A 25806-nucleotide genomic window follows, 5' to 3' on the forward strand; every position below is an offset into this window, starting at 1 on the left:
TACTAAATGTACCCAACCTCTCCTTCGTGACTTTTCTTCCTTCGTCATGGAGAATTCTGAACACACATAAAGGTAGAGAGAACAAGCAGGGCCCATGGACCGCACCGCCATCACCCCACACCAGCCCTGATCCAGCCACACCCTCACGGCTCCCTTTCTACAGAACTGTGAAGCCAATCGCAGATGGTGTATCATTTCTTTGATAAATTCTGTATGCATGCCTACAAGGTACAAATTCTTTTCTTAAACAAAACCAAACCACTATGGCAGCTAAAAAAAAAAAAAGAATTCCTTAATGACAAATTGAGTCAGTGTTCCAATTTCTAATTGTCCCAAATATCATAAACAGTGTTGAGTCACATCTCTAACTAACTGGCCCGTCCTGGATGCACATAAGCCCTCCGTAGTGCAATCAGCCTCTTATCCACATCCCCCTTCTTTTTCCTTGTGGAAGAGACCTGGTCACTGGTCCTGCAGGTTCCCACGTTCTGAGTTCCGCCAGTGGCAATCCCACAGTGTAGTTTAATGTGTTCCTTTCCCCACCCCCATATTTCCTATTAATTGCTTGTGGGAGGTAAAGGCCTGATCAGTTTCAGGTTCAGTTATTTAGCAAGACTATTTCACAGGTTTTTCTTTTTTTCTTTTTGTTATTTTTTAAAATAAATTTATTTATTTATTTATTTATGGCTGTGTTGGGTCTTCGCTGCTGTACGCGGGCTTTTTCCACTTGCGGCAAGCAGGGCTAGTCTTCGTTGCGGTGCGCAGGCTTCTCATTTTGGTGGAGCACGGGCTCTAGGTGTGCGGGCTTCAGTAGTTGTGGCTCGCGGGTTCTAGAGCACAGGCTCAGTACTTGTGGCGCACGGGCTTAGCTGCTCTGCAGCATGTGGGATCTTCCCGGACCAGGGATCGAACCCATGTCCCCTGTTACAGATTTTTCAAAGATGCAATCTTTTGTCCACCGTTTCTCCTGTTTCATCCCTCTCACAGGTCTGTCAAGTCCATGAGACCAAGGACATGGGTGTTTTGGCTCATCACTGGAACACAGCTAATTTCTTAATTCTCAGTGAATGAAGAAATGTCCCCAGAAGTACACTGCCATACTAACTAACAAAATACACTGGCCCACCCTCCTATTTATATAGAGACAGCACAGACAGTCTTATGTGCAACATGCTGCCATGACAGGGCCTGGTGCTCAGAGGAACAACCAACCTGGGAACAGAAAACCAAACACACCTAGTGCCATGGGCGCAGCGTCGGCAACACTAGAGGAAACAAATGAAGGTGGAGCTGTAAGAGCAGCTCAGCAAGGCCAACTGGGACGCCTTAGGAAGGAGCCACAGCAATGCAAGGACCGTGAGATGCAGCACAGCTCATCCCCGAGGGGCAGCAGCATGGCGATGAGATCTCAGAGCAGCTACAAGGGGCCAGGGAGCAAAGATGCTAGAAAACACAAAGGGGCCACACGCCACGCTCAAGACCTAAGGCTTCCTCTTCTGGGTGAACAGGAAGGCACAAGAGACACATTTTCAGCTGGTAGGTGACATCAGTTTCTTTTTGGAAGGAACCAAGGTAGATCAGAAACGAGGCCCACCTTCAGTTTCACTAGTTCACAGGGAGATAAAAATGGTGCCCTCTCCACCCAATCTTTCAAATTGTGAATATTAGGATCACCTGGGCCTCTTTTTAAATTTTATTTCATTTATTTATTTTTTGGAGGTGTTCGGTCTTCCTTGCTGCGCACGGGCTTCTCACTGTGGTGGCTTCTCCTGTTGCGAAGCACGGGCTCTAGGCGCATGGGCTTCAGTAGTTGTGGCACGTGGGCTCAGTAGTTGTGGCTCTTGAGCTCTAGCACAGGCTCAGTAGTTGTGGCGCACAGGCTTAGTTGCTCCTTGGCATGTGGGATCTTCCCGGACCAGGGCTCAAACCCATGTGTCCTGCATTGGCAGGAGGACTCCTAACCACTGCGCCACCAGGAAGTCCCCAACCCTCCCCTCTTATTCTGAGCCCCCATGCTGCACCCCAGCCCATCAATGCCACTACAGCCCTCTCTCCTGCATCTGTTCACTCTTCCTACCCCACCTCCTGTGCCTGGGTAAGGCCACCGTTCTCTAGCAGTGGTCTATGAGCCTCCTCTCTGACCTCTCTCACCTGCCCATGGCCCTCCACCTTGCCAACCTCACACTAGGGCAAGCACGCCTACGCCAATCCCCTTTATCCACACCACTTCTTATACGTGAGCCAGCACACAAGGGGCTGAGAGTCTGTTCATGCAAGCAGTCACTCAATGTCTGACAGTCATTAGGGTACTGTCCTAGGCACTGGGGGTATCACAGTAAGTAGAGCCAAAAGGAGAAAAATCTCCACCCTTATAGACATCTTGATGCAGTCAGGCAGGCAGACAAATAAGGAAAACACCCAGAATGTCAGAGGATAAGAGTCATGGAAAAGAAGCTACAGCAGATGGGCAGAGCCAGACAGCAAGAGGGTGTCTGAAATCAGTGGTCAGGGACGGTGCCTGAGAAGGGGAGGTTTGAGCAAAGACCTAAAGGCAGGTAGAGAGGAAGCCAGGCAGGTGTCCAAGTAGAAGGAATAGCAGGTACAGCAGCATGGCTGCAGTACCTGAGGCAGGCCAGAGGCCAGGATGGCTGGAGCAGAGTGAGAATGCAGTGCGCAAAGGTGAGCGAAGCACAGAGTGTTCAAGACATACCTACAAGGGCTCCCAAGACTGGCAGGGAGTCTGGGGTCGTTTTCTAGGAGTGAGGTGCAAGCTGAGAGCTGACTGAGAAGGAATTAATACGAAAAGCCAGCTGTGCCCACACATGCACTGAAGTGTAAGTGTGTGTATGGGGGTCACAGGGGAGAGCAGGGGCAAAAACTGACCATGCCAAGGCCCAAGGAAAAAGCATGGCAGCAACAGATGGGCTGAAGAGGTCAGGTGAGATCAAAATAAGAAGTGCAGGGGACTTCCCTCGTGGTGCAGTGGTTAAGAATCCGCCTGCCAATGCAGGGGACACGGGTTCGATCCCACATGCTGCAGAGCAACTAAGCCCAGGCACCACAACTACTGAGCCTGTGCTCTAGAGCTCACGAGCCACAACTACTGAAGCCTGTGCACCCCAGAGCCTGTGCTCCACAACAAGAGAAGCCACCACAATGAGAAGCCCACGCACCGCAATGAAGAGCAGCCCCCGCTCACTGCAACTAGAGAAAGCCCGCGCGCAACAACGAAGACCCAACACAGCCAAAAATAAAAAATATAATAAAATTAAAAAAAAAAACAATCTTAAAAAAAAAAAAAAGAAGTACAGTGAGAGGCAGAAAACCCAGTGAGAGATTGGTCTTGAACCCCAAAGGGCACTGGAGCTCCTGGAGAAGGGGCCTCACATGATCACACGTGCGTTTTAGACAGACTAGGCAGGGTGTGGAGAGCTGAGCGAGGGTCGCACAACTGGAGTCAGAGACATGCTTTCTGATCTGTCCACCTATGTAACCAGCAGCACAGCCCAAGGGAAAAACTCACCAAGATGTGAAAACTGCTGACATAAACATACCCTTAACAGCATGACACACTTCATCCAGATCATCAATTCTTTCTATGACAAGCCAGTCAACTTAAAAATTGAGCTCCCAGGACTTCCCTGTGGTCCAGTGGTAAAGAATCCACCTTACAATGCAGGGATGTGGGTTCGATCCCTGGTCAGGGAACTAAGACCCCACATGCCGCAGGGCAACTGAGCCCGCGCGCCACAACTACTGAGCTCGCGCGCCTCAACTACAGAGCCCGCGTGCCACAAATTACAGAGCCCACGCGCTCTGGAGCCCGCACGCCCTGGATCCTGCACACCAAAACTAGAGAAGAGAAAACCCGCGCACCACAACGAAAGATCCCGCATGCCTCAGCAAGGATCCCATGTGCCACAACTAAGACCTGAGGCAGCCAAAAATAAATAAAATAAATAAATAATAAATCTTAAAAAAAAATTGAGCTCCCAACTCCTCCAGTAAGATAAAACATTGTTTCTCTACACACCCACTAGGGAAGTCTCACTACTGGGGCTTTTGAGCTGCAGGCCAGCACTCAGCTCAACCACTACTTAGCAGTTTCCATCCTTGTATGTCTTGTTGAAACTATTAGGTATTACAGACATTAAGATGCTTTGAAAACTCATCTTTGGCCGTTTGTTTTCTGGAAGACAAACTCAAGAACAAAACTACTTCAAGACAGCCTGAATTTTTAAAGTAGCAAACCAAATCTCATCAAATCAGTTCCTTCAAAAGCTATACTGCAACCGACAGACAAATGCAAAATGCTGACGAGTCCCCGGGGTAACTAATTTAAGTCTTCTTCTCTCCAAAAGAAATACGTTTTATGTAAATAACAGTTCCTAAAAAATGAAATTAACAAATCACATAAAGGCAGTTTGTAAAGTATAAGCATAATCCTGGGAATTTCCATGTCACCTCTTGCTTTTGTGTACTTTATATTCTTTTTACTTTGCCCAGGGATACAGATAAGTACAGTAGAAACATCACTGCTTGATTCATCCTGGTGGTGGACACAGGTCTACTCTATTATTTGTTTGCAATATTTCATAGTTAATTTTGATTTAACATTTGAGTTACCTATGATGAGAAAAGGAAAAGAAACAGCCCTGCCTAGCAAACAGTGTCTTAGCTCCCCAATGAAAGTAGGGTGACCTTAGGCCAGCCCCTTACTTTCCATACTCAGCTTCTTCCAGAGGGTCCCTTTCTGCTCCAACATGACTTACAAAAAAGAGAGGCAAACAGGCCACATGCTGGCATTAAAATGGGTTGTTTATCCCAAGTCATATGCCCATTTATTTATTCAGCATTCACTGAGTGCCTGCCATGAGAAGGCACCAGCAGAGGCCAGGCTGCCCAAGGCTATAAGAGTCCTACCTCAAGAGCTCTCCAACAGGAGAGAAAAGTCACATATGGCCACTGAAGGGCTGGGTCCTCTGTGCTCAAAAGGGAGGACAAGCAGTGGTCCACACCCAACAACAGTCCATGCAGAGGCCTGGGTCAGGACAGGGCACCACATATTTGGGGAACAAGGACACATTTAGTGCAGTCCAGCAGAGATAAGAGTGAAGCTCAGAAGACTAAGATGCTTACCCAAACCTGCATCATTCTATAGCCAAGCAGCCCAACCCAAAAAAACACCAGCCAACCAACCAAACACTGCACACTAGAATATGCATGGGAAAGCCTTGTATCTTCAGCTCCCACTGATTGATTAACGTGTTTACTTAGAAAGGTTACTTGTGTAGCTTAGAAAGGGCAGGGCAAAATAAATGTGGAACTTCAGCATCATCTTAGCACCACCCATTTCAAATGTGTGTGTTCAGTGGCAATCCTATATCTCATATAGCACACATTTTATTAGTGTTTTCTATCCTCTCACCAGCACTTCTTAGTAAGTATAACTCCACCTATTTTTACATGTTTTACACTGAAGCATCAAACCGTAAAAAAGTAACTAATTAGCTTCCATTCTGCCATATGAGTAAACCTTTTAAAACTGTACTACTTGTAGGAGGAGAAGTCATCCGAATAAATGGAAGGCTTGGCCCACTCTTCCATAACTAGGCCACAGGGTCTCTAATTCCTAACTTCTCACAATTCTGACTTATTCTCCCCATCTGATTCCTCACATTTGAGCAGGTACTATTTTAACGGCCCTGTGTAAATCGGCTGAATAAAAACCATAAGCCTAGTAGCCACACGTGGTAGCCTGTTTACCTTACTGTTTTGTTCTGTGTCTCCACAAATTTCAAATTATGGTAGTTTAGACGTTACATATGAATATATCATAAAAGTGCACACAGAATAATAAACTGCCCATCACTTTTTATTTACTTTTTTGGACATGCCACACTGCGTGCGGGATCTTAGTTCCCTGACCAGGGATTGAACCCGTGCCCCCTGAACTGGAAGCACAGAGTCTTAACCACTAGACCGCCAGGGAAGTCCCATGCCCATCATTTTTTGAAACTCAGAAAGTTATTTTTCTAATACTCTTAAATTGGAATGTTTACCACTGGAATCCCAGGCCAGCCTGATCTGTAGTAATGCCGTCAGGAGGGGAGGATTTTTGTACTACATAGATCACAGTTCTTCACAAAAGCTTACGCAAACTCACAACCCTGCAGAAAGTCCTCACTTTACCAACCACTGGCCCAAAATTGAAGGCTGCTGGGCGTCTGAGAAAATGGAAGAAAAGGAAAGGAAATGACTCAAAGTAATCGTGCTTAAGGCATGAGTCCTCTTCACTTCCAGTCGGCAGTTTAGATTTGAACTACGGTCGGTGGTGAGGTACAGGAGCACACCAACCACGCCAGGAAAGGGCTGTGCTCCCAGGACTTGTTTCCCTCGTGGTGCTGATTAGAGCTGTGCTTCTTTAATGGTGCTCTCGTCACATTTAAATATGTAACGAGGATATTTAAAACAATTGGGAAAATAAAAGAGTTAAATTCCCAGCTTCATACATGAGATGGCTCCTAACTTATTTTCCATCTTAATAATCTCATTTTAAAATACATAAAGTAAGAGTCGGTATAATCGACGCGTGGTAGCAACGTGAGGTTTTTAAGTTGTTTAGTGATTAGGGAACACACATCTTGGCGTTTAAGTCATTTAAAAGTCAAGGCCTTGAAAGTCTGAGCGCGGGCTGTCAGTCCTTAAGAACTTCCCTAACCTCGCTCTGAAGTCACCCTAACCGAATGGGTCCCCTGTTCTGCTACACGCGCACAGGCGCACACACCCCGGAGCCCTAATTACCTGCCTAATAATGATTAACGTCCCAGTGAGACCAAGTTTCCCCCCGCATGTCAAACCTGTGACCACTCACGTCCCGGCATCGGCGAGAGGGAGAAAAAACTAAGGCTGCACCGGGTCCTGCGCCTTCTGCCCAGAGTCGAGAGCAGCAGCATCGCTTAAACGCCGAGATTTTAAACCGCCCTTCTGGCGAGTGGGGCAGAGTCGGCCGTGCGGCCGGGCCGCTCCGCTGCGCAGCCGGGGCCTCGGGGCCGCCGTCTGGCCAAGCGCGGGGGCCGAGGGCCGGCAGCCCCGGGCGGGGTCCCCGCGCCTCCACCTGCCAAGGCCCGGGGCTCCGGGCGCCCGCGCTGACCAACGGCCGGCGCCCGAGTGTCACCCGGACCCTCCGCAGACAAAAAGCGCCTCCCCGGCCCCGGCCGCCCCTCCCACCGCCGCCCGGCCCCGGCCCCGGCCAGCGCCTCACAAAGGCCGGCCCGGCCCGCTGGGCGCCGCAGCGAACAAAGGCCGCCGGCCCGCGGGCCGGCACAGGTGCAGCCGCCGGCCGCCGGGCCCAACATGGCCGCGCCCGCCCGCCCGCCCGGCCCCGTTAGCCCGCCCGCCCGCCCGGCCCCTCAGCCCCTCAGCCCTCCGCCCCTCAGGCCCGCGGCGGTTGGGCCGGCGGCGCCAGTGACCTGTTGTGCGGCGCATCCTCCGGCGGCGGCGGCTCTCCGGTGCGGCGGCTCCGGCGGCGGCGGCCGGGGAGGGGGCCGGGGCCGGGGCCGCGGGGGAGGGAGGGAGGGAGGGCCGAGGGAGGGGAGGGGGCGGCGGCGGCGGCGGCGGCGGCGGCGGCGGGCGCAGCGCGGCCAGGCCGAGGCTCTCCGCGCGCGGCGCCGACCCCGCCCCCGCGCCTCCCGCCCGCCGCCGCCGCCGCCGGGCCGCCGCCGCCTCGCAGAAGCCGCGGGAAAGTGCGCGCCGCTGATTGGCTGCCGCGCTCGCGGGGCTGCGGCCGGGCTTTTCAAATCCGCGCGGGGCGGGGCGGGGCGGTGGTGGTGGGTCCGTGGCGCGGGCGTGGGCCGGAGGCTGGGAGTCGGGGGCGCAGGCCGGGGCCGGTGATCGAGGGCACGGGCCGGGGCCGGGGGCGCGGGACCCCGCAAGCCGCCTCAGACCGGCGCCGGGCGCGCGCCCCGCTCCCGCTACTCGGCCGGGCGCGCGCCAGGCGGCGGCTCAACCGAAAGCCCGGAGCCTGGAGCCAGAGTCCGGAGCGCGCGCGTGTGGTGACGTCACGGCCGCGCGCCCAATCGCCGCCGGCGAGGCCGCCCCGCGCGATCGCGGCCCCAGCCCGGGCCGCGCGGCCCTGGAGCCGGGAAGCGGGAGGCGGCTCCCTGCCGGCCGCCCCGCGGGCCCTGCGCCCGTAGCACCACGCGCAGGGTCAGCCCGCGCTGGCCGCAGGGCCCTCACCCAAGTGGTCACCCACGCCCCTGCCTCGGGGCGGAGAGAAGGCTCCCGGGTCAGGAGGCGCTCTGCGCGGGGCCTGGTCGAGCAGCTGGGATCCGGGAAGGCGGAGGTCAGGTTGAACTGGCCCTGCAGGCGAGGCCCAGCTGGAGCTCGCAGGAGAGCACTGTGGAGGGAGCTCCAGGGACTGCCGAGCAGGGTGCAGAGGTCCCCGCCGTGTCTGTGCTCCTGGAACGCACATTACAAACTTGGCATAGATGGTCACAAACAACGACAGGGAGCGGGGATTGCAGGCCGGAGAGAGACTGGCCGGGGCGGTGCGGGCAGGGGGCGGGGGGGGCGTCTTCTGCAGAATATCTGCAGGGCGAGGATTCAGCCGTTCCCCCCACCTCCCAGGCTCTGGTTTGGCCTGGATCTGGGAGCAGTGGGGTAACCGTGGACAGAGGCAGGACTCCCAGGCCCTGAAACTGCTGGGGCTTGTGCCATTCTAGTGAGGCTGGGGTGGGGAAGAGGGACAGGGCAGGCCCAAGAGTGCCAGCAGCTGCAAGCTTCAGCTGCTTCCCACCAGAGCAGGGGGTGGCCTAGCGGACGCTAGAGCCAGGGGGAGACCCTCCCCCGTGTCCAGCTGAATGGGATTACAGAATTTTTCACCCTTCCATCCAAGAGCTATATGGTGAGGTCCTACCGTGTGCTGCACCCTTGCAGCATTCTGGGGAGCCTGAGCAACCGGAAGAGACGCCCTTCCCCCATCGTTCACTGCCAGGACTCACCTCTGGCCACCAGGAGCCCCTGGAAGGTGTCTAGCTGGGTGCTGGCCCATTCACATTTGCATTTTGCCATATCTCTTGGCTGTGGGGAGGAGAACAGGTGCCCTCTCTGGGCCCGGGATCCCTCTGGGGCACAAGCCTGAAAACTGTCTACCTCCCCAGTACCTTTAAATCCCTGCAGTGCAAGACAAATACCACCATATCTCATTTGATTTCACAGATTTGGAATTAGGGCTCCTCTTCAAAACCAAAAAAATCTGCATTTAGAATAGTGCAATCAACATGTAAATTTATTCAAAACATGAAAGTGTGTGTTTGGATTTTCTTGAAGAAAGTTATTTGGGGCAGGCTGATCTTTTCCCGCCTAGGGCAGGCCTCCCTGGGCCCAGCCCTGCTGTCTTGTTGGGTTCTAAGCCCTTTTCATCGAGTCGGCCAGCTGGGCAGCCCCAGTCCCGCACACACTGCGGGCCCCTCCCGTGGAGAGTGGATTTCCGATGATTGGGTCTCCCTCAGTGCATAGGAAAAAGAGGCCCTCACAGGACTGAAGGAGGCCCTGGGCATGTAGATTCCTGGGTGATGAGGAATGTAGATTCCTCATCTGCACGTTTGCGCCCCTTGCAGGTTGGGGAGGGCCATGGGAGTGGAAGCCCCAAGTTCAGTGGGCCCAGAGGGCTGCGGGGCACTCAAAGACGTCAGCAGCTGGGGCTGAACCTTGTTTCCGTCTCTTTGAGGCTCTTATCACTTCTCTAAATGAAACTCTGCACTCAGAGAGGAGAGACTGCAGAAGACCAAGGGACTGGGAGTCTACTCCCGGTATAAAGTAGCGAGCACAGAGGAAAGGCGTTTCAGGGGGCAAGGGCAGTCTGCTGGGGTTCAGCTGCCCTCCATCGCAGCTCCCCCCTGCTGCCCCCCACCCAGCCTCTCAGGCCAAGGCTGGACTGGGCAAGGCATTTAGGACCAGGGTATCCCAGGCCTTCCTGCTAGCTCAAGGACCAGCCCGGCAGCCGCAGATCAAGGGGTCAAGCGGAGCTGGGAGTCCCCTGTCCGAAAGGTCTGTAGCCACGCCGCCTCTGGCTGCCTGCCGTCTGTTACCATCCACGGGGCATACGGCTCTAGAAGGCACGGCCCACTCCATGATCTCTGTGCGGCCCAGGCTGGAGCCCACTCTGCCGCCCTGCTCCCCATCGACACAGGTCCTGCAGCTCCTGGCCCAGACCTCCCTGTAAGAGCTGCTGCCAAGGCAAAACCCAGGCCCCTTAGCCAAAGGAGCCCCCGAGCTCCGGCTTGGCCTCCGCATCCCCCACCAGGGCCGGGGTCCCCCAGGGGCCAGGCTCATCGCTGTTTCCATGGGAATGTATGCACTCTGACCCCAGCCTTTCTCCATCCCTGGCCAAATAAAGAGGGCTTCCAAGTGGAAACCAGCAGTCTCAAGCTGCCCCTCCTCCCGTGCCCCAGGTGGCCCCTCTCTCCAAGGGGGGGGGAGGAGAGAGGCTTCCTTCTCAGCCCAGCACAGGCCCAGAGCCAGGCCTAGCAGTGGCAAGGGCCTCCCACCCCCAGACCTTCTCGGCAGCCCCTTCCAAGCCCAGACCACTCTGTTCCCCAGGCTGGAAACTTGCCTTTCTAAAGGCCCGGCATTGCCTCAGCTCCTGCCCAGCCCAAGGACCACTGCAGTTCACCGGGCCAGCCCACAGGAGCCAGCAGGCTGTAAGGCCCCTTGGGTCACATGGGCTGACCCTCCCCTGAGCAGGGCTCCCTGTCGGGCTGGGAGATAGACCAGGAGACTGAAGCCCTGCTGAGAAGCCCCCCATCTAAGTCCCGGCTGGGAGGCCTGAGCAGTAGGCCTCCCCGCCTTCTCTGCCCACCCCTCTCTCCATCCGCCTTGGGGCTGACCTACAGGAGCCCCTGAGAGGCCTGAGGTGTCTGTCATCAGTCTCGGTGGTCACCTGCAGGAACAAACCACAGCCCAGGACCATGGTCGGGTCCTGAGGGCAACCTCAGGACCATCTTCCCTACCTCCCCCACCCCCACCAAAGGCTGCTTCCTGGAGATTGCACCCAAGCCAGCCTAGGGCTCACCCCTCCTCAGGATTCGACTTCCTAAACCCTCCTCTAAGCCAGCCTCTCCTCCCCTGTCACTCTGCCCGCCGGCCCGCCTCCCGCCCCCGCCCAGGGCCTTAGTTCAGCTTCTTATTTGGAAATAAGAGGCAGTTTTCGGGGGGCTCCCTGGTGGCGCAGTGGTTGAGAATCCGCCTGCCAACACAGGGGACTGTGGGTTCGAGCCCTGGTCCAGGAAGATCCCACATGCCGCAGAGCAACTAATCCCGTGCGCCACAACTACCGAGCCTGCGCTCTAGAGCCCATGTGCCGCAACTACTGAGCCCACGTGCCACAACTACTGGAGCCCGTGCTCCGCAACAAGGGAAGCCACCACAATGGGAAGCCCGCGCACCACAACAAAGAGTAGCCCCTGCTCGTCACGACTAGAGAAAGCCCGCACGCAGCAACGAAGACCCAGTGCAGCCAACAATAAATAAATAAATAAATTTTTTTTAAAAAAAGAGGCAGTTTTCGACTCACTGATTCCCCACCTGCTTTCTCCCCCTTTAGTTCATTCTCCGCACCCAGCCGGGGAATTTTTCTAAACCACAAAATTGGCCATGTCACCCACCTGCTTAAAATTCTGCTATGGCTGCCCAGTGCCCCTCACACCAATCCCACTCCTCAGTGAGACTTGCATCCCACTTTCAGGAATGCGGAGGCCATCCAGTTCTGCCTCTCCAGCCCAGCCCTCTCCCCAGAGCTCCTGGCCAATAAAGTTGACTCCTCACTGGATGTGTCCCCTTGGACAGCCACATGGACCCACCCCTGGACAGTTACCAAATTGAACTTCTCCCCTTCTCATCCCCATGCCAGGTCTTAGCGGGGATACTACTTTTTCCAGAAGCCTTCCCTGATCCCCCCCTTAGGCTGGCTGAGTCCCCTGGGGGTACACACAGCCCATGCTCATCTCCAGGTGCCAGGGCTGCCTGGGATGGACTGCCTGGCCTCCGGTCCTGGTTCCCCCTGTGCTGGTACCTGAGGACTGCTGGTAAAGTACCACAGAACAACACAAAGTTGTTCTCTCACAGTTCTGGACGCCAGAAACCTGAAACCAAGGTGAATGCACAGTCACGCTCCCTCCAGAGGCTCTCTGGAAGAATCCCTCCTTGCCTGTCCCTAGCTGCTGGTGACGCCTCAGTCCTTGGTGTTCTTTGGTTTGAGTCAGAATCACTCCACTCCCAGGATCTGTCTTCACAGGGCCTTCTCCCTATGTCCACTGGTCTCTGTTTTCTCTTCTTGTAAGGTCACCAGTGACTGGATTAGGGCCCACCTGATGACCCCGTCTTAACTTGATGACATCTGCAAAGACCCTATTTCCAAATAAGGTCACATTCACAGGGCGGAAGTTTATGAACACACCTTTTGGGGGGACACAGTTCAACCCACAGCCCTTCTCTTCCTAGTTGCACGACCTTGGGCAGGTTGTAAGGCCTGTGTGTGTGTGTGAAATGGTGACACTACTAGGACAGTGTCCCCTTTGGGAGAGGCTGCTAGGCAGGAACGGCTGCGCCGGGTTAGAGCCCGCCTCCCCGGAGGGCGCGAGCTCGCACCTGCCAGGCTGCCCTCCTCCGGAACCCGCAGGGTGGGGACAGTGGGAACTGGGCGCGGCAGCGCCTGGGGCTCCAGGGTTAGGGACCTGTGGGCCGGCGGGCCGGCTGCAGGGCTCCTTCCGCGCTGGCCCCGCCCCCCGAAGTCCCGCCCCCGCATTGGCCAAGCGCCGCGAAGCCACGCCCGCCGCCCCCGACCGCACTCTCCCCGGCGGCCAGCCGGGCTGCTCGGTTTTTGCAGTTCCGGGTCTCTCGGAGAGAAGGAAAGGACACCCGAGAACGGAGAGCGGTGGTGAGAAGACGGGTGACCTCTACCTTGCCCAACACCCCGCCTGCGGCCCCTGCACCCCGATTCTCCACGGGACTGCCCAGATCCAGGACCAGCCAGGGCAGGGCCCTCCGCCAGCGCTCACCACTCGCTCAGGCTTTGGCTAAAGAAACATTGTTTTGTGCTAAAGCAGCACTTCTTTTTCTAATTGTGAAAATTGCATGAAATTAAAACCCAGAACAGCAGAAAGGAGAAAATAAAAGTTCTTCCTAAGTCCTGGGCCTGCAGCGAGAGATATAAGCGCTGGTAACAGCTCGCGGAGCGCTTTGGACCGCTTCTGTTCTGGACAGATGAGGGGCTTCACCAGCCTGAGTTGGGGACTGACCAGGAACAGCAGGAATGGCCACTAGGAGCCACTCTCCTTCCCCTGCCGCCCAGCCAGACAGGTCCTTTTTATTTATTTTACTGGAACAATTTTACATTTACAGAAAAGAGGCAGATATAGTATAGAGTACCCCCCGCCAACTAGGTGCTTCCCCTAGTGTCAACACCTTACATTTCCACAGCTTTGTCAAAACTAAGACACCAAAATTGGTCATTACCGTTAACTAAATCCCAGACTTGAGTCAGAGCTCACCAGTTTTCCCACAAATGTAGAAGACTCTTAAAAAGCAAATCTGATTGAGACTTCTGCTGTGGGCTATAACAGAAGCTGGGATCTGACTGCACCTCCCACTGTAAACAACCATAACATGGACAAAAGAGATGAGGCAACCGTTTTCAGGTGGTGGGGGAAGGGAAGGGCAGGACTGCGCTCCCCAGGAAAGAGAACTTTATGAGGCACGCCTTGACCGCCCCCTGCCCGCCCACCCAGCTCTCTACCCCTCCTGGCACAGAGGGACAGAGTCCAAGTGGGGCAGCCTGTACCACTGAGCCGAGGGCCAGTGACGCGGCTGGAATCTGTGGGGAGGACACTGGAGGAGAGGCCACTGTGTAGAGGGGAGTCTAAGATGTTCCACTGCCCTTGGCTGGGGTGAGAACCCCAGACGGACCAGAAAACGACTGCTGTGGGAGCTCTGGCCTGGCCCGAGTGGGGTCCTCATCAAGCCCTGTGAACGTCCCTGGCTGAGCCGCTGAGACACCAGGATCCATGCCCTGGGAACTGGGGTTGCACCCTGGAGCAAGACATCCTCCAGTCTCACCCTGTCTCACTACCTACTGCTGCATATAACATGACCCCAAAACCCAGTGGTTCAAAACACCAGTGAACACAGATTATCGGATGCAATTGCTTTGTCAGGAATTTGGGAGTGGGGGAGCTGGAAGGTTCTGGCTCAAGGCTCAAGGTCTCCCATGAGGTTGCAGACAAGATGTCACCCAGGGCTTCCATCATCTAAAGGCTTGACTAGGGGGACTTCCCTGGCAGTCCAGTGGTTAGGACTCCACGCTTCCACTGCAGGGGCCGTGGGTTCGATCCCTGGTTGGGGAACTAGGATCCCGCATGCCACGCGGTGAGGCCAAAAATTTTTTTTAATAAAAAATAAATAAAGGTTTCACTGGGGCTGTGGATGGGCTGCTGAGATGCTTTACTCAGGTGGTGCTGGTCATTGGCAGGAGGCCTCAGTTCTTCCCCACTTGGGCTGCTCCAGGGACTGCTCGAGTGTCCTCCTAACATGGGGGCTGGCCTCCCCCAGAGCAGGAATCCAGAGGGGCGGAAGGCAGAAGCTTCCGTCTCTGGTGGTCTGGCCTCTTGGAAAGCACATGTTTTCATTTTCAGAGGAAGATAACAGTCTAGAGACTGTAACATATCATCCACAACAACCAAAATACAATAAAAAGTCTCTAGGCAAAGAAAAGAGAGAATGTGGCCAAAATCAAGGGGAAGAGCGGTCAATAGAAACCACCCCTGAGCCCAGTGTTATTAGATTTGACAGATGGAGACTTCAAAGTCATTGTTTTGAGATATTCAATAATTCAAAGAAAATTAGTGAGTGAGTGAAAAGGTCTAGTGAGTGAAAAGGAATCTATCTCAATAGAAAAAATGGAAGCTGTTAAAAAAGGCAAATGAAAGTTCTGGAAATGAAAAGTACATAACTAAAATGACAAAATCACTGAATGGGCTTGACAGACGATTGAAGGTGACAGAAGAAAGAGTCAGTGAATTTAAACACACACCAGTAGGACTTCCCTGGTGGCGTAGGGGTTAAGAATCCACCTGCCAAAGGCAGGGAACACGAGTTCGAGCCCTGGTCCAGGAAGATTCCACATGCCGCGGAGCAACTAAGCCCGTGCACTACAACTACTGAGCCTGCGCTCTAGAGCTCGTGAGCCACAACTACTGAGCCCATGTGCCGCGACTACTGAAGCCCGCGTGCCTAGAGCCTGTGCTCTGCAACAAGAGGAGCCACCGCAATGAGAAGCCTGCGCACTGCAACGAAGCGTAGCCCCCGCTCGCCGCAACTAGAGAAAAGCCTGCGTGCAGCAACGAAGACCCAACACAGCCAAAAATAAGTAAGTGAATAAATAAATTTTAAAAAAAAGACAGACCAATAGTAATTATCCAATCTTTTTTTGGCACGTGGCACGTGGGCTTCAGTAGTCGTGGCACACTGGCTCAGTAGTTGTGGCACACGGGCTTAGTTGCTCTGCGGCATGTGGGATCTTCCCAGACCAGGGAACGAACCTGTGTCCCCTATATTGGCAGGCGGATCTTAACCACTGTGCCACCAGGGGAGTCCCAGTAATTATCCAATCTGAAGAAGAAATTATCCGATCAGAGAGGCAAACGTTGAAGAAAATAAACAGTCTTAGGCACTTGGCAAACAATATTAAAGGGTTTAACATATGTGTGTTGGAATCTGAGAAGGAGAAAAAGGTAGAAATGGGACAGAAAAAAAATATTTGCCAAAATGATGGCCAAAGGTTTTCCAGAGTTGACAAAAACATTGACTTACACATCCAAGAAGCTCAGTGAGCCCCAAGCAGGATTCAGCCTGTTGGGATGCAAACCACACGTAAGCATTTCATAGTCAAACCAGAGGGACAGGCAGGAAGAAAAGAGGCAGTGGACTTAAACAATAGCAATCAATCCAAATATCACTCTTCTGCCCACTTATCCAAAAAGAAAAGAGCCGTGTGAATACACTGACTTGTCTGGGTCTCATGCAGGGGCCTCCTTAGCTTCCGGGTGGCTGTGCCTCTGATGGGGACCCACCATGAGCAGCGTAGTGGTACAGGGAACAGCTGACCAATGAAAGAAGGACAGCTTTCGCTCAGGCCCGTGGCACCTACAGGATGGGCAAGTGTCACGGTCTTCGTACTGCCAGGAAGCCCCACAGCCACCGACAAGACCAGAAGTGGCATGATAAACAGTACAAGAAAGCCCATTTGGGCACAGCCCTGAAGGCCAATCCTTTTGGAGGTGATTCTCATGCCAAGGGAATTGTGCTTGAAAAAGTAGGGGTTGCAGCCAAACAGCCGAATTCTGCCATCAGGAAGTGTGTCAGGGTTCAGCTAATCAAGAATGGCAAAAAAACACAACAGCCTTTGTACCCAATGATGGTTGTTTGTATTTTATTGAGGAAAATGATGAAGTTCTCGTTGCTGGATTTGGTCGCAAAGGTCATGCTGTTGGTGACATTCCTGGAGTCCACTTTCAAGGTTGTCAGAGTAGCCAATGTCTCTCTTTTGGCCTTATACAAAGGCAAGAAGGAAAGACCAAGATCATAAGTTTTGATGATGAAAGCAGGATAGTAATAAATTTCCGTATGCCAAAAAAAGAAGATGGAGAAGGACAGACAGAACTTGGGTACGTGACAGAGGGCCACGGCCGATTGGGGGAAAGGAGAGACCGTTCAGTAAGGAGGCCTAGGAAAATGCCGCGTTATCTGTAGGGTAAGAAAAACGAAGTTCGGCTTGTACCTCACACTACATGCAAAATTTCCTGGAAACTCTTGATGGGTCAAGGTATTAAATAGTAAAAGAAAATCTTTAAATCTTTTGGTAGGAGATATAAGTGAATACCCTTCTGACCTTAGGTCAGGGAAGATTTTGCTAAAAGGACAGGGAAAAACCTGTTAGCTATCAAAGGAAAGATGTGACTGTACTAAAATGAAGAACTTTCGTTCATCAAAGGACATCAAGAACATCCAGTTTTCAGAGGGCCCCTTAAACATTTCAAAGAGAGATATTAAACTAATTAAGCTTAATTGGCATGTTAAATTACAGGGAAGCATTATCAAATAAGTGCTAATAAAACTTCTAAAGTTATATTGCGGGACTTCCCTGGTGGTGCAGTGGTTAAGAATCTGCCTTCCAATGGAGGGGATGTGGGTTTGATCCCTGGTCAAGGAACTAGATCCCACATGCATGCCACAACTAAGCGTTTGCATGCCACAACTAAGGAGCCCACCCGCTGCAACTAAGACCCAGTGCAACCAAAAAAAAAAAAAAACTACCTAAGTTATTTTGCATATATGAATGCTGTTAATATGTTCTAAAAATTAAATTTCTAAAATCTGATTTTAAAAAAAAAGGGGCTTCCCTGGTGGTGCAGTGGTTGAGAGTCCGCCTGCCGATGCAGGGGACACAGGTTCGTGCCCCGGTCTGGGAAGATCCCACATGCCGCAGAGCGGCTGGGCCCGTGAGCCATGGCTGCTGGGCCTGCGCGTCCGGAGCCTGTGCTTCGCAGCGGGAGAGGCCACAACAGTGAGAGGCCCTCGTACCGCAAAAAAAAAAAAAAAAAAAGTCACAGAATAGAGTCCCATGCACACGTGGCCACCTGATTTATAACAAAAGTGAGAGTGTAATTCAGTGGGACAGATTAGTTATTTGCTTCTGTAACAAATTCCTGTAAACTTAGTGGCTTAAAACCACCCAAATTTATCATCATAAAGTTCTGTAGGTCAGAAATCTGCTAAAATCAAGGTGTCATCAGGGCTGCATTCCTGTCTGGAGGGTCTAGGAGAGAATTCATTTCCTTGCGTTTTGCAGCTTCTAGAGGCTGCTTGCGTTCCTTGGCTCAAGGCCCCTTCTCCATCTCCAAAGCTGGCAATGGCTGCTTGAGTCCCCTAATACCGTGTCACTCTGATCTCCTCCTTGTGGTCAGACCTCCCTCCGCCCCTCACTTCTTCCTCCCTCTTCCCTTCCTAAGGACGCTCATGGTTACATTGGGCCCAGCGGGATAAACCAGAGCAAACTGCTTCTGAAGATCCTTCATATAATCCCTTTTTCTGCGAAATCCCTTTTTCTGTGTAAAGCTGCAGAATCACAAATTCCAGAATGAGGATGGAATGTGGACATCTCTGAGGACCATTATTCTGCCTACAGAAGGGGGAGGAAGATGGTCTTTTCAATAAACGGTGCTGCATCCATTCTGTAACCGCAGGGGAAAAATAATCCTTGATCCCTGCCCCACAACACACAAAACAAACACCATTCCAAACTATCATAAGCCTAAATGTGAAAGAGAGAACAATTAAGTTTCTAGAATAAAACATGAAAATATCTTCAGGACCTTGGGGTAACAAAGACTTCTTCAATCACAAAAAGCATTCACCATATAATAAATAAATAAATAAACCCCCAAACCAAAAAACTAAAAGCATTCACCAAAAAAGATATTAAAGCATTAAAATCAAGAGCTTCTCTTCATCAAAAGACACCATTAGGAATTTAAAAGGTAATCCTGAATGGGAGAAAACGCTTGAAATGCATATAATCTAAGGGTATACAAAGAACTCTTAGAAATCAAAAAGAAAAATGCAGATGACCCAATGGAGAAAGGGATAAGAAACTAGCCTTACACAGGCGCTCCAGGAAAGAGGAGGTCCAGATGTTCAAGTGCCTCCAAATTCTTAGTCATGAAAGGAATGCAAAACGAAGCCACCCTAGGCCCCCACCTTCGGGAGTGATTACCATCACAGTAACCACAGCACCAGGGTCTGCGGGGATGCGGCGGAGCGCTGCTTCCGCTCTGCTGGTGGCCGGGTAAGCTGGGAGCAACACCCTGGAAACCACCTGTCAGTACTTACTAACGTTGAACTTCAGCACACCCTCTGACCCGCAGTTCTACTATCAAAGGCGTACGTGTGTGCAGCAAAGCCACGTGTGAGAATATTAATGGCAATGTTAGTCAGAGGGCCAAAAATGGAGGGTCCGTCAACCACAGCATTGATAAACTGTGGTATAGTCATACAATGGGACATTGCATAGCAATGACGAACAGCAAACTTACGTTACCCACAGCGCTGAAGAATTTCATAGACATAATGCTAAGTGAAAGCAGCCAGATTAAAAGAAAAGTACACACTATTTGATTCCATTTATATAGAGTGAAAGAACAGGCAGAAGTGATTTTTGAGGTGGAAGTCATAGTAGAGTTTATCTCTGAGAAGGGGGGACGTCGGGGGCGGGTATGGGGAGGCTGCTAGAGGGCTGGCAGCCTTCTGCTCTGACTGGAGTGAGGGCGGCGTGGCTGTGTGTACAGTGGAAAAACGCTTCAGACTGTACACCTGGGACATGGCCACTTCACTACACACACGTTGAAGTAACATTAATTTTAATATTAAAACTTTTAATTTTAAAGGTTTGCAAAAAGATTTTTCAGTAAACCCAGGGTTCCGCTATGAAGAGGCAAGGAGAGGGTGGGTGTCGCTGCGAGGAACCAGTAGGCGCAGCCTTGGTCCATGGACCCCATCCTTGGGTTCTCGACTCAAATACATGTCCCTCCCATATCCAGCCCACAGCCACCATCTCGCTTGATCAGGGCCGTACACCAACGTGGCTGAGGCTGCTGGGGGAAGGCACCTGGCCCCTCTCCTCAAGGACCTTGCCCTCCAGCCTCACCTCAGCCTCTTCTGGGCTCACACCCTACCCCTCGCCTCAGCCCACAGGTTCAAGCCACGCCCACCACCCCTGTTGTAAGCATCCCTCTCGGGCCAGAGGTACCCCACTCCAAACTCCCTTCAGGCCCAGCAGGCCCCACAGGCGGATAACCCTGCCACCTGCCACTGTCCCAAGCCGCCTCCACCTTCTCCCCCTTCCCCTCCTCCCCAGCCTGAGCTTCCTGATCGAGCCTTATATGAGCCACGCTATTGCACACACACCTTGAGCCCACTGTCCCTTTCTTCCTTCATCACACCTGTGGGCCAAACCCCAACATGGTCCAATCCAGCTCTGCTTGCTCTGCCCCAAGGCGCGGGGCGCAGCGCACAGCCCTGCCCAGGCCCCCTCTGACACGCTGACCCCTAACCCGATTCCCTAAGCTGGTCTATAATCTGACCCCCCAATCGGGTCCCTAATTTCATCCCTAACCTTATGTGATCTCTAACCTGACTCCTTAACCTGATTCTCTAACCTCCCTAACTGGGGCATTTGTGTTGCCTGGACATCCCACCTTGTTTCTCTCGACTCTGTCACTTGTGTAAATGCACAGCGACGAGAGAAGTTTATGTACAGTATGTGGGGAGCACAGAGAAGAGGAAAAGAGAGCCGCCCAAAAAGAGAGGAAAAAAAGGCAGAAAGAGTTCATAATTTTAAAACAAACTCGCTGCGCCATGATTCTGCGTTCTTCTTGCATGAAGGGACGCAGGGCAGGAAGGCAGCCTTTCATCGCTTTAAGGGTGTGCATGCAAGTCAGCAGGATGCCAGATTTCTACTCGTTTCTTTATATTTATTTTTATAGACCTGAATGGCTACAGCGAGCATATGTTCTTCTGATAATCAGGAAACCCAATAAAGTTATTGATTGTTGAAAAATGAATTTCTCTAAAACTCCACCCTGCCCAGGTTGCCCAGAAGCCCCAGACACAGCACCCTCACCGCTCTACGAAGACCCGATTTTTGGTTTCTCCTTCTCACCCCACCTGGCTGGGCAGGGGTGAGTCACCCAAGGGCAGTGAGCAGTGTTGCTATTCAAAGTCCTGCAAACAGACGGACACTCATGCCCATTGGTCGGTCACTGCCTCCTGCTCTGCCCTGTCTCGGGCCAGCTGGAACCCTGAAGCATTATCAGGGACCAGCTTTGATCCTCGGGCCCCCTGTACGGCTTCCCTCTCTGCCCCTCGACAGCTTTGGGACAGAGCCCTCAGGAGCTCAGGGCTAATGTCAGTTACTAGTACTAAGACCAGCATACTCCTACAATTTGGACATTAAAAGTCCCGTCCTGTCCAACCCTGAGCGCCTGTTGGCCCTGGCTCAGGCCTAGCCCAAGGACTGTCCTTCCTTGTGACCCCCCCTTCCCCTCCCTCTTCCGAGGCTCATAAAGCCAGGTAGGAGCCAGGCTTTATGGTTTGTTGGCAGTGGGGTCGTGGGTTTCAGGCATCTGTGAGCTTAGACTAGCCCTGCATTCTAAGTCTAGAGCGCTCACTGCCAAAGGCCAATACAGGCACTTCATGTCTTCTTTAAAGGGCCCTGCACTGACTGGCGCCACCTGAGGCGGGGACTCTAGGCCTATCCCGGTCCAGCACCTGGCAGTTCTGGCTCAGGGAGGTTCAGGAAAACCACCGCAGGCAGGCTACTTCCTCCAGACAGTGAGGGCTTAGTGCTGCGGGAGCCTCCCAGGGAGACTGCCATCCAAGCAGCCCCTGCAGACGGGCGCCTGCTGCGATCAGGAGTTCCACACTCCCGCACCGCACAACACAGATGCGCGCTGCGTGTGCACTGCAGGACCTCGCCAAGCAGTGCCCTGGGGTCACATCCGCGAACAAGACAGGCAGAGGGCGAGAGAAAGACTGCAAAGCGCTTCCAGGAGGAGCAGGGCCTTAGAGCGGCAAAGGCCCTGGGGAAGCAGGGTGGGGAGTCCCGGGGAAGGATTGAGGTGCAGGCCGGTGGGCGTGACCTGCTGGGGAGGCGACTACGGGGCCCCAAGAGCCGCCGAGCCCCACATTCCCCCAGCGTGCTTTCCCTGCATCACCTCATCGACCCTCCACGACCAACTGACCGCCTTTAGGGAAGGGAAAGGTGGGGCCCAAAGATGACGGCTGCCGGGTCTTCCCCGCCCGGGGGCAGACGCTCGAGCGGTGAGCGGCACTGGGGGCGCCGCCCGGAAGCCGGGGCCCTCAGCGTTACTAGCGGCGGCCCGGGGCGGAGGCCGACCGGGGGCTCGGCCAGAGAGGCCCGGCCGCCGACGCCCCTCAGCCCCCGGCGGGGACGGTCCCCAAACGTCCCGGAGGTATCTGCCGCCAGTCGGTGCGGGTCTCCGCCCCGCCGCACGCCAAGCCTTACGCAGCCGCCGCCGCCCGGACGCGGAAGGGCCCAGCACGCATGCGCCGCCGGCTCCCCGAGTCCCTGCAGCCGGCACGCTGGGCCAAGCGTCGAGCCGCGACCCAGAATGCAGCGCGCTGCAGGGGCAGCCTCCCGGGGCACGCCGGGACGGGCAGTCCGCGGCGGCGCGGGCCCGCCCCTCACCTGGCCGGCGCCGGGCGCCTAAGGGTCCAATGGGAGCGGCGGCCAGGCCGCCCCGCCCCGCGCCACCGGACGTCGGCCCCGGGACATGGCCGCCGCTGGTGCCGGGTCCTTGAGCTGAGCGCCCGCCACCTGCAACCAACTACCGTTCTCATTCTTCCGCTGGCGGGCGGAGGCGCCGCGGCCGCCGCGGGGGAGGAGCAGCAGCATCAGAGGCCGGCGGCCGCCGCGCAGGGCACATGGCGTCCATTTTACTGAGGAGTTGCCGCGGCCGGGGGCCCGCCCGCCTCCCGCCGCCCCGCGCCGCCGCTCCGAGGGGTAAGCGGCCGGCTCTCGGCCGACGACGCGGGGCCGGGGCCGGGGCCGTCTTGGGCGGACCGGGGAGGGCCTCGGGGCCGGCCCCCCGCTACCCTCAGGTCCGGGCGACTCCCCGCTGGGTGGATCGCGGCACTCGGACCGAGCCCGGAGCCGGGTCACGCCGGGAGGGGCCTTGCACGGCCTTGCCCGTCCGCCCCGCCCTGGCCGGCCGGTCGCCGGGGGTGGGGAGCGGCCGGGCCGTGACTTCCCGCGGGCACCGCGTGTGACTCATCCGCGCCGTGACCTTAGTTGCTCTGCCGCCGGCCGCTCCTTCGGGAGCGGGGTTGGGAAAGTTTTGAAGGGAGCGCGCTGACAGCCAGCCCTGGGACGGTGTCGGCGCTCCTCTCGTGGTTAAGCCCCGTGGACCTGGCGCCCACGCGCGAGGACACTCTTGCCCTCGGGCCACGTTCGGGGCTCTAGAGATGGCGGGGGCCACGGCGGGGTCTGGCACACACTGGCGAGCAGGCTCTGCCGGCTTGAAGGGCGGACGTTCCTGGGACCGATACCTTTATGGTGTTACGGGCGTCGTGCAGGGTCCCCAGGCCTTTTCGCATGGCCTCAGGCAGGTCCCGCTGTACCTGGAGCCTCAGTGACCCTAGCTGTGACACGGAGATCACACATAACGCGGGGCTCTTAGGGGCTCGCATGTAGGGTGCCTGCAGTGACCCTCACTCCATGTCTCTTTTTACGTTAACCTTTCTGAGTTTGTGGCTTGTTATTTGTCCTATGAGATTGAGGTTGTCAAATAGAATTATGTGTTTCAAGGTGTTCACAGTTTATAAAGGCACCCTGGAAAACACGCTTCTTGTCATTTTTTAACAATAATGGTTGATCAGCTGCTTAGACCTTTGGAGCCGGCAGAAGGGCATGCAACAGCAAGCACTCCTTTGTGAACGGTAGTCTGGTTGCCCAGTCCAGCTTTTAGTCCTTCTCTCTGCTGTCAGGGCTCTCTATATCTCTTGCCTCTTAAGTATGGTGATAAAAATACTTTGGCCACACACGTTTCTTTTTTTTTTTGATATATATTTTTTAAAAATTTATTTTATTTATTTTTGGCTGCATTGGGTCTTCATTGCTGCGCGGGCTTTCTCTAGTTGCAGCTAGCGGGGGCTACTCTTCGTTGCTGTGCGCAGGCTTCTCACTACGATGGCTTCTCTTGTTGCGGAGCGCGGGCTCTAGGTGCATGGGCTTCAGTAGTTGTGGCACGTGGGCTGGTAGTTGTGGCTCGCGGGCTCTAGAGTGCAGGCTCAGTAGTTGTGGCACACGGGCTTAGTTGCTCCGCGGCATGTGGGATCTTCCCGGACCAGGCTCGAACCCGTGTCCTCTGCATTGGCAGGCGGATTCTTAACCATTGGGCCACCAGGGAGGTCCCTCCACACAGGTTTCTGTAGCATGTTTACAGTTTAAAAATCAGCTGAATTTGTTTTGTGGTTGTATCATTCCAGGAACACAGGTGTGTCCCATGGTTAGCACTGTTCTTTATACAGACACTAGGGGGCTGAGTGTTGGTCAGACGACTGATTTTCTGTAGGACCTACAGGGCATCCAGAGCCTGCAAGACCCAGGGCTGGACCGTGGGGAGCCAGTCCTTGAACCCTTGGAAATGAGGCTCCCAGCTGGGTGTGGCAGCCCTTTTCTGGAGAACATTTCCCCCATTATTAACATCTTACATCAATTTGGGTCATTGTCATAATCAGTAAACCAACGTTAATACATTGTTATTAACCGAGGTCCACAGTGTATTCAGATTTCCCTTATTCTGTATATACTTTATTCTGATGTCCTTTTTTTGTCCCAGGACCCCATCCAGGACACCCATTACATTTAGTCACCATTTCTTTTTGGTCTCCTGGCTGTGACAGTTTCTCAGACTCTTTGATAGTTTTGAGGAAGACTGGCCAGATATACAGTAGGATGCCCATCTATTGGGATTTGTCTGATGTTTCTGTCATGGTTAGACTGGGGTTAAGCGTTTTGGGGAGGAAGACTCCAGAGGTGAAGTGTGTCCTTCTCATCACATCTGTCAAGGGTGCCTGCAGGTGTTAAGACCATGGCTGTGCTGACCTCAATCACTGGGCTAAGGTGGTGTCTTCTCCAGAGTTGCTTCCTGCCCTTTGCACACTGTACTCTTTGGGAGGAAATTGCTATGTGTGGCACGGACTTGGGAGTGGGCTTGTAGAGGTGGGCTGACCAGATTTGCCAAGGACTGGGTGTGAAAGCAGGCCATTATTGAATGGCCATTATTGGTCTGGCCATTATTGAAACACGGGAGCACGGGGGAGGAGCAGGCTGGGGGGGCCGGGAGTTCTTGGAGCTGTTGAGTGCGAGGTGCCCATCGGACTTCTGGGTCTCGTGTATCCTCAGGTGTTCAGGTACGGAGTGCCTGGGGAGGATCTGGAGATGGGGCAGGGAGGATCCTCCCTGGAGCAGCTTAGGGAGGAGAACCCAAAGAGCCTGGTGTACTGGAAGCCAGGTTAAGAATGGTGTGGGATAGGAAGAAATAAGTTTGGTCTCTTTTGTCCCATCGTGGGTTCCTGGCAGAGCTCCTAAAACCCTAGGAATTTCTTGAATGATAAGAATATCTTTTGTTATTCATAATGAGTCCCTTTCCCACACCCCAGAGTTTATGCTAATGAGGTACCTGTGATTAGAGGATTGGACCTTCCAGACCCACACCCAAACTCCAGGGAGGGGAGGGGGTCTGGAGATGGAGTTCAGCTGCCAGTGGCCAAGGATGTAATCAGTCATGTCTAGGCAGTGAAGATAGGAGCTCTTGAACAGGGAGGCTTGGGGAGCTCTGGGGTTGGTGGCACGTGCCAGTCAGTGGGGACAGAAGCCCCTGTGCTCAAGGACTCTCCCAGACCTTGCACTATATACTTTTCTGTCTGGCGTTTCATCTGTATCCTTTATGATAAACTGCAGTAGTGAATAGAGTACTTCCCTGAGTTCTGTGGGCCATTTTAGCAAATTATCAAAACCGAGAGGGTCATGGATACCCCGAATTTGTAGTTGGCAGGAGTGTGGTTAGCCTGGGGACCCCACTTGCAACTGGTGTTTGAAGTGGCGGGCCGTCTGTGGGCCCAGGACTAACTCTGGGGAGTTAGGGTAGCAGTGAGTTGTAGGAGACCCAG

At 54.0% G+C, this 25806-nt stretch overlaps 2 protein-coding genes and 1 pseudogene across 27 annotated transcripts in view; 2 read left to right on the top strand and 1 right to left on the bottom strand.

Annotated features, from left to right (window-relative positions):
- The window catches only part of NSD2 (nuclear receptor binding SET domain protein 2), a 76462-nt gene extending 68906 nt beyond the window's left edge, over positions 1-7556 (bottom strand). For 10 of the 23 annotated variants that reach the window (XR_009540463.1, XR_009540462.1, XR_009540464.1 and 7 more), the window contains exon 1: positions 6861-6903. The gene's annotated coding sequence lies outside the window, so the exon portion shown is untranslated. Of the gene's footprint in view, positions 1-6860; positions 6907-7472 lie in introns of those variants that run through there. The other 13 variants (XM_060148894.1, XM_060148893.1, XM_060148892.1 and 10 more) reach the window with 9 other exon arrangements.
- Positions 7557-16207: 8651 nt separating this feature from the next.
- On the top strand, positions 16208-16689 carry LOC132519536 (small ribosomal subunit protein uS12-like; annotated as a pseudogene).
- A 5638-nt stretch (positions 16690-22327) lies between these two features.
- Positions 22328-25806, top strand: part of LETM1 (leucine zipper and EF-hand containing transmembrane protein 1) — a 32958-nt gene continuing 29479 nt past the window's right edge. Inside the window, exon 1 of one of the 4 annotated variants that reach the window (XM_060148908.1) lies at positions 22328-22636. In XM_060148908.1, coding sequence (XP_060004891.1) covers positions 22558-22636 — 79 coding nt within the window. In that variant the 5' untranslated portion in view covers positions 22328-22557. The remainder of the gene's footprint in view (positions 22637-25806) is intronic. The other 3 variants (XM_060148905.1, XM_060148906.1, XM_060148904.1) reach the window with 3 other exon arrangements.

The sequence above is a fragment of the Lagenorhynchus albirostris genome, chromosome 4, assembly GCF_949774975.1.
Source record: "Lagenorhynchus albirostris chromosome 4, mLagAlb1.1, whole genome shotgun sequence".
Classification (NCBI taxonomy): Eukaryota; Metazoa; Chordata; class Mammalia; order Artiodactyla; family Delphinidae; genus Lagenorhynchus; species Lagenorhynchus albirostris.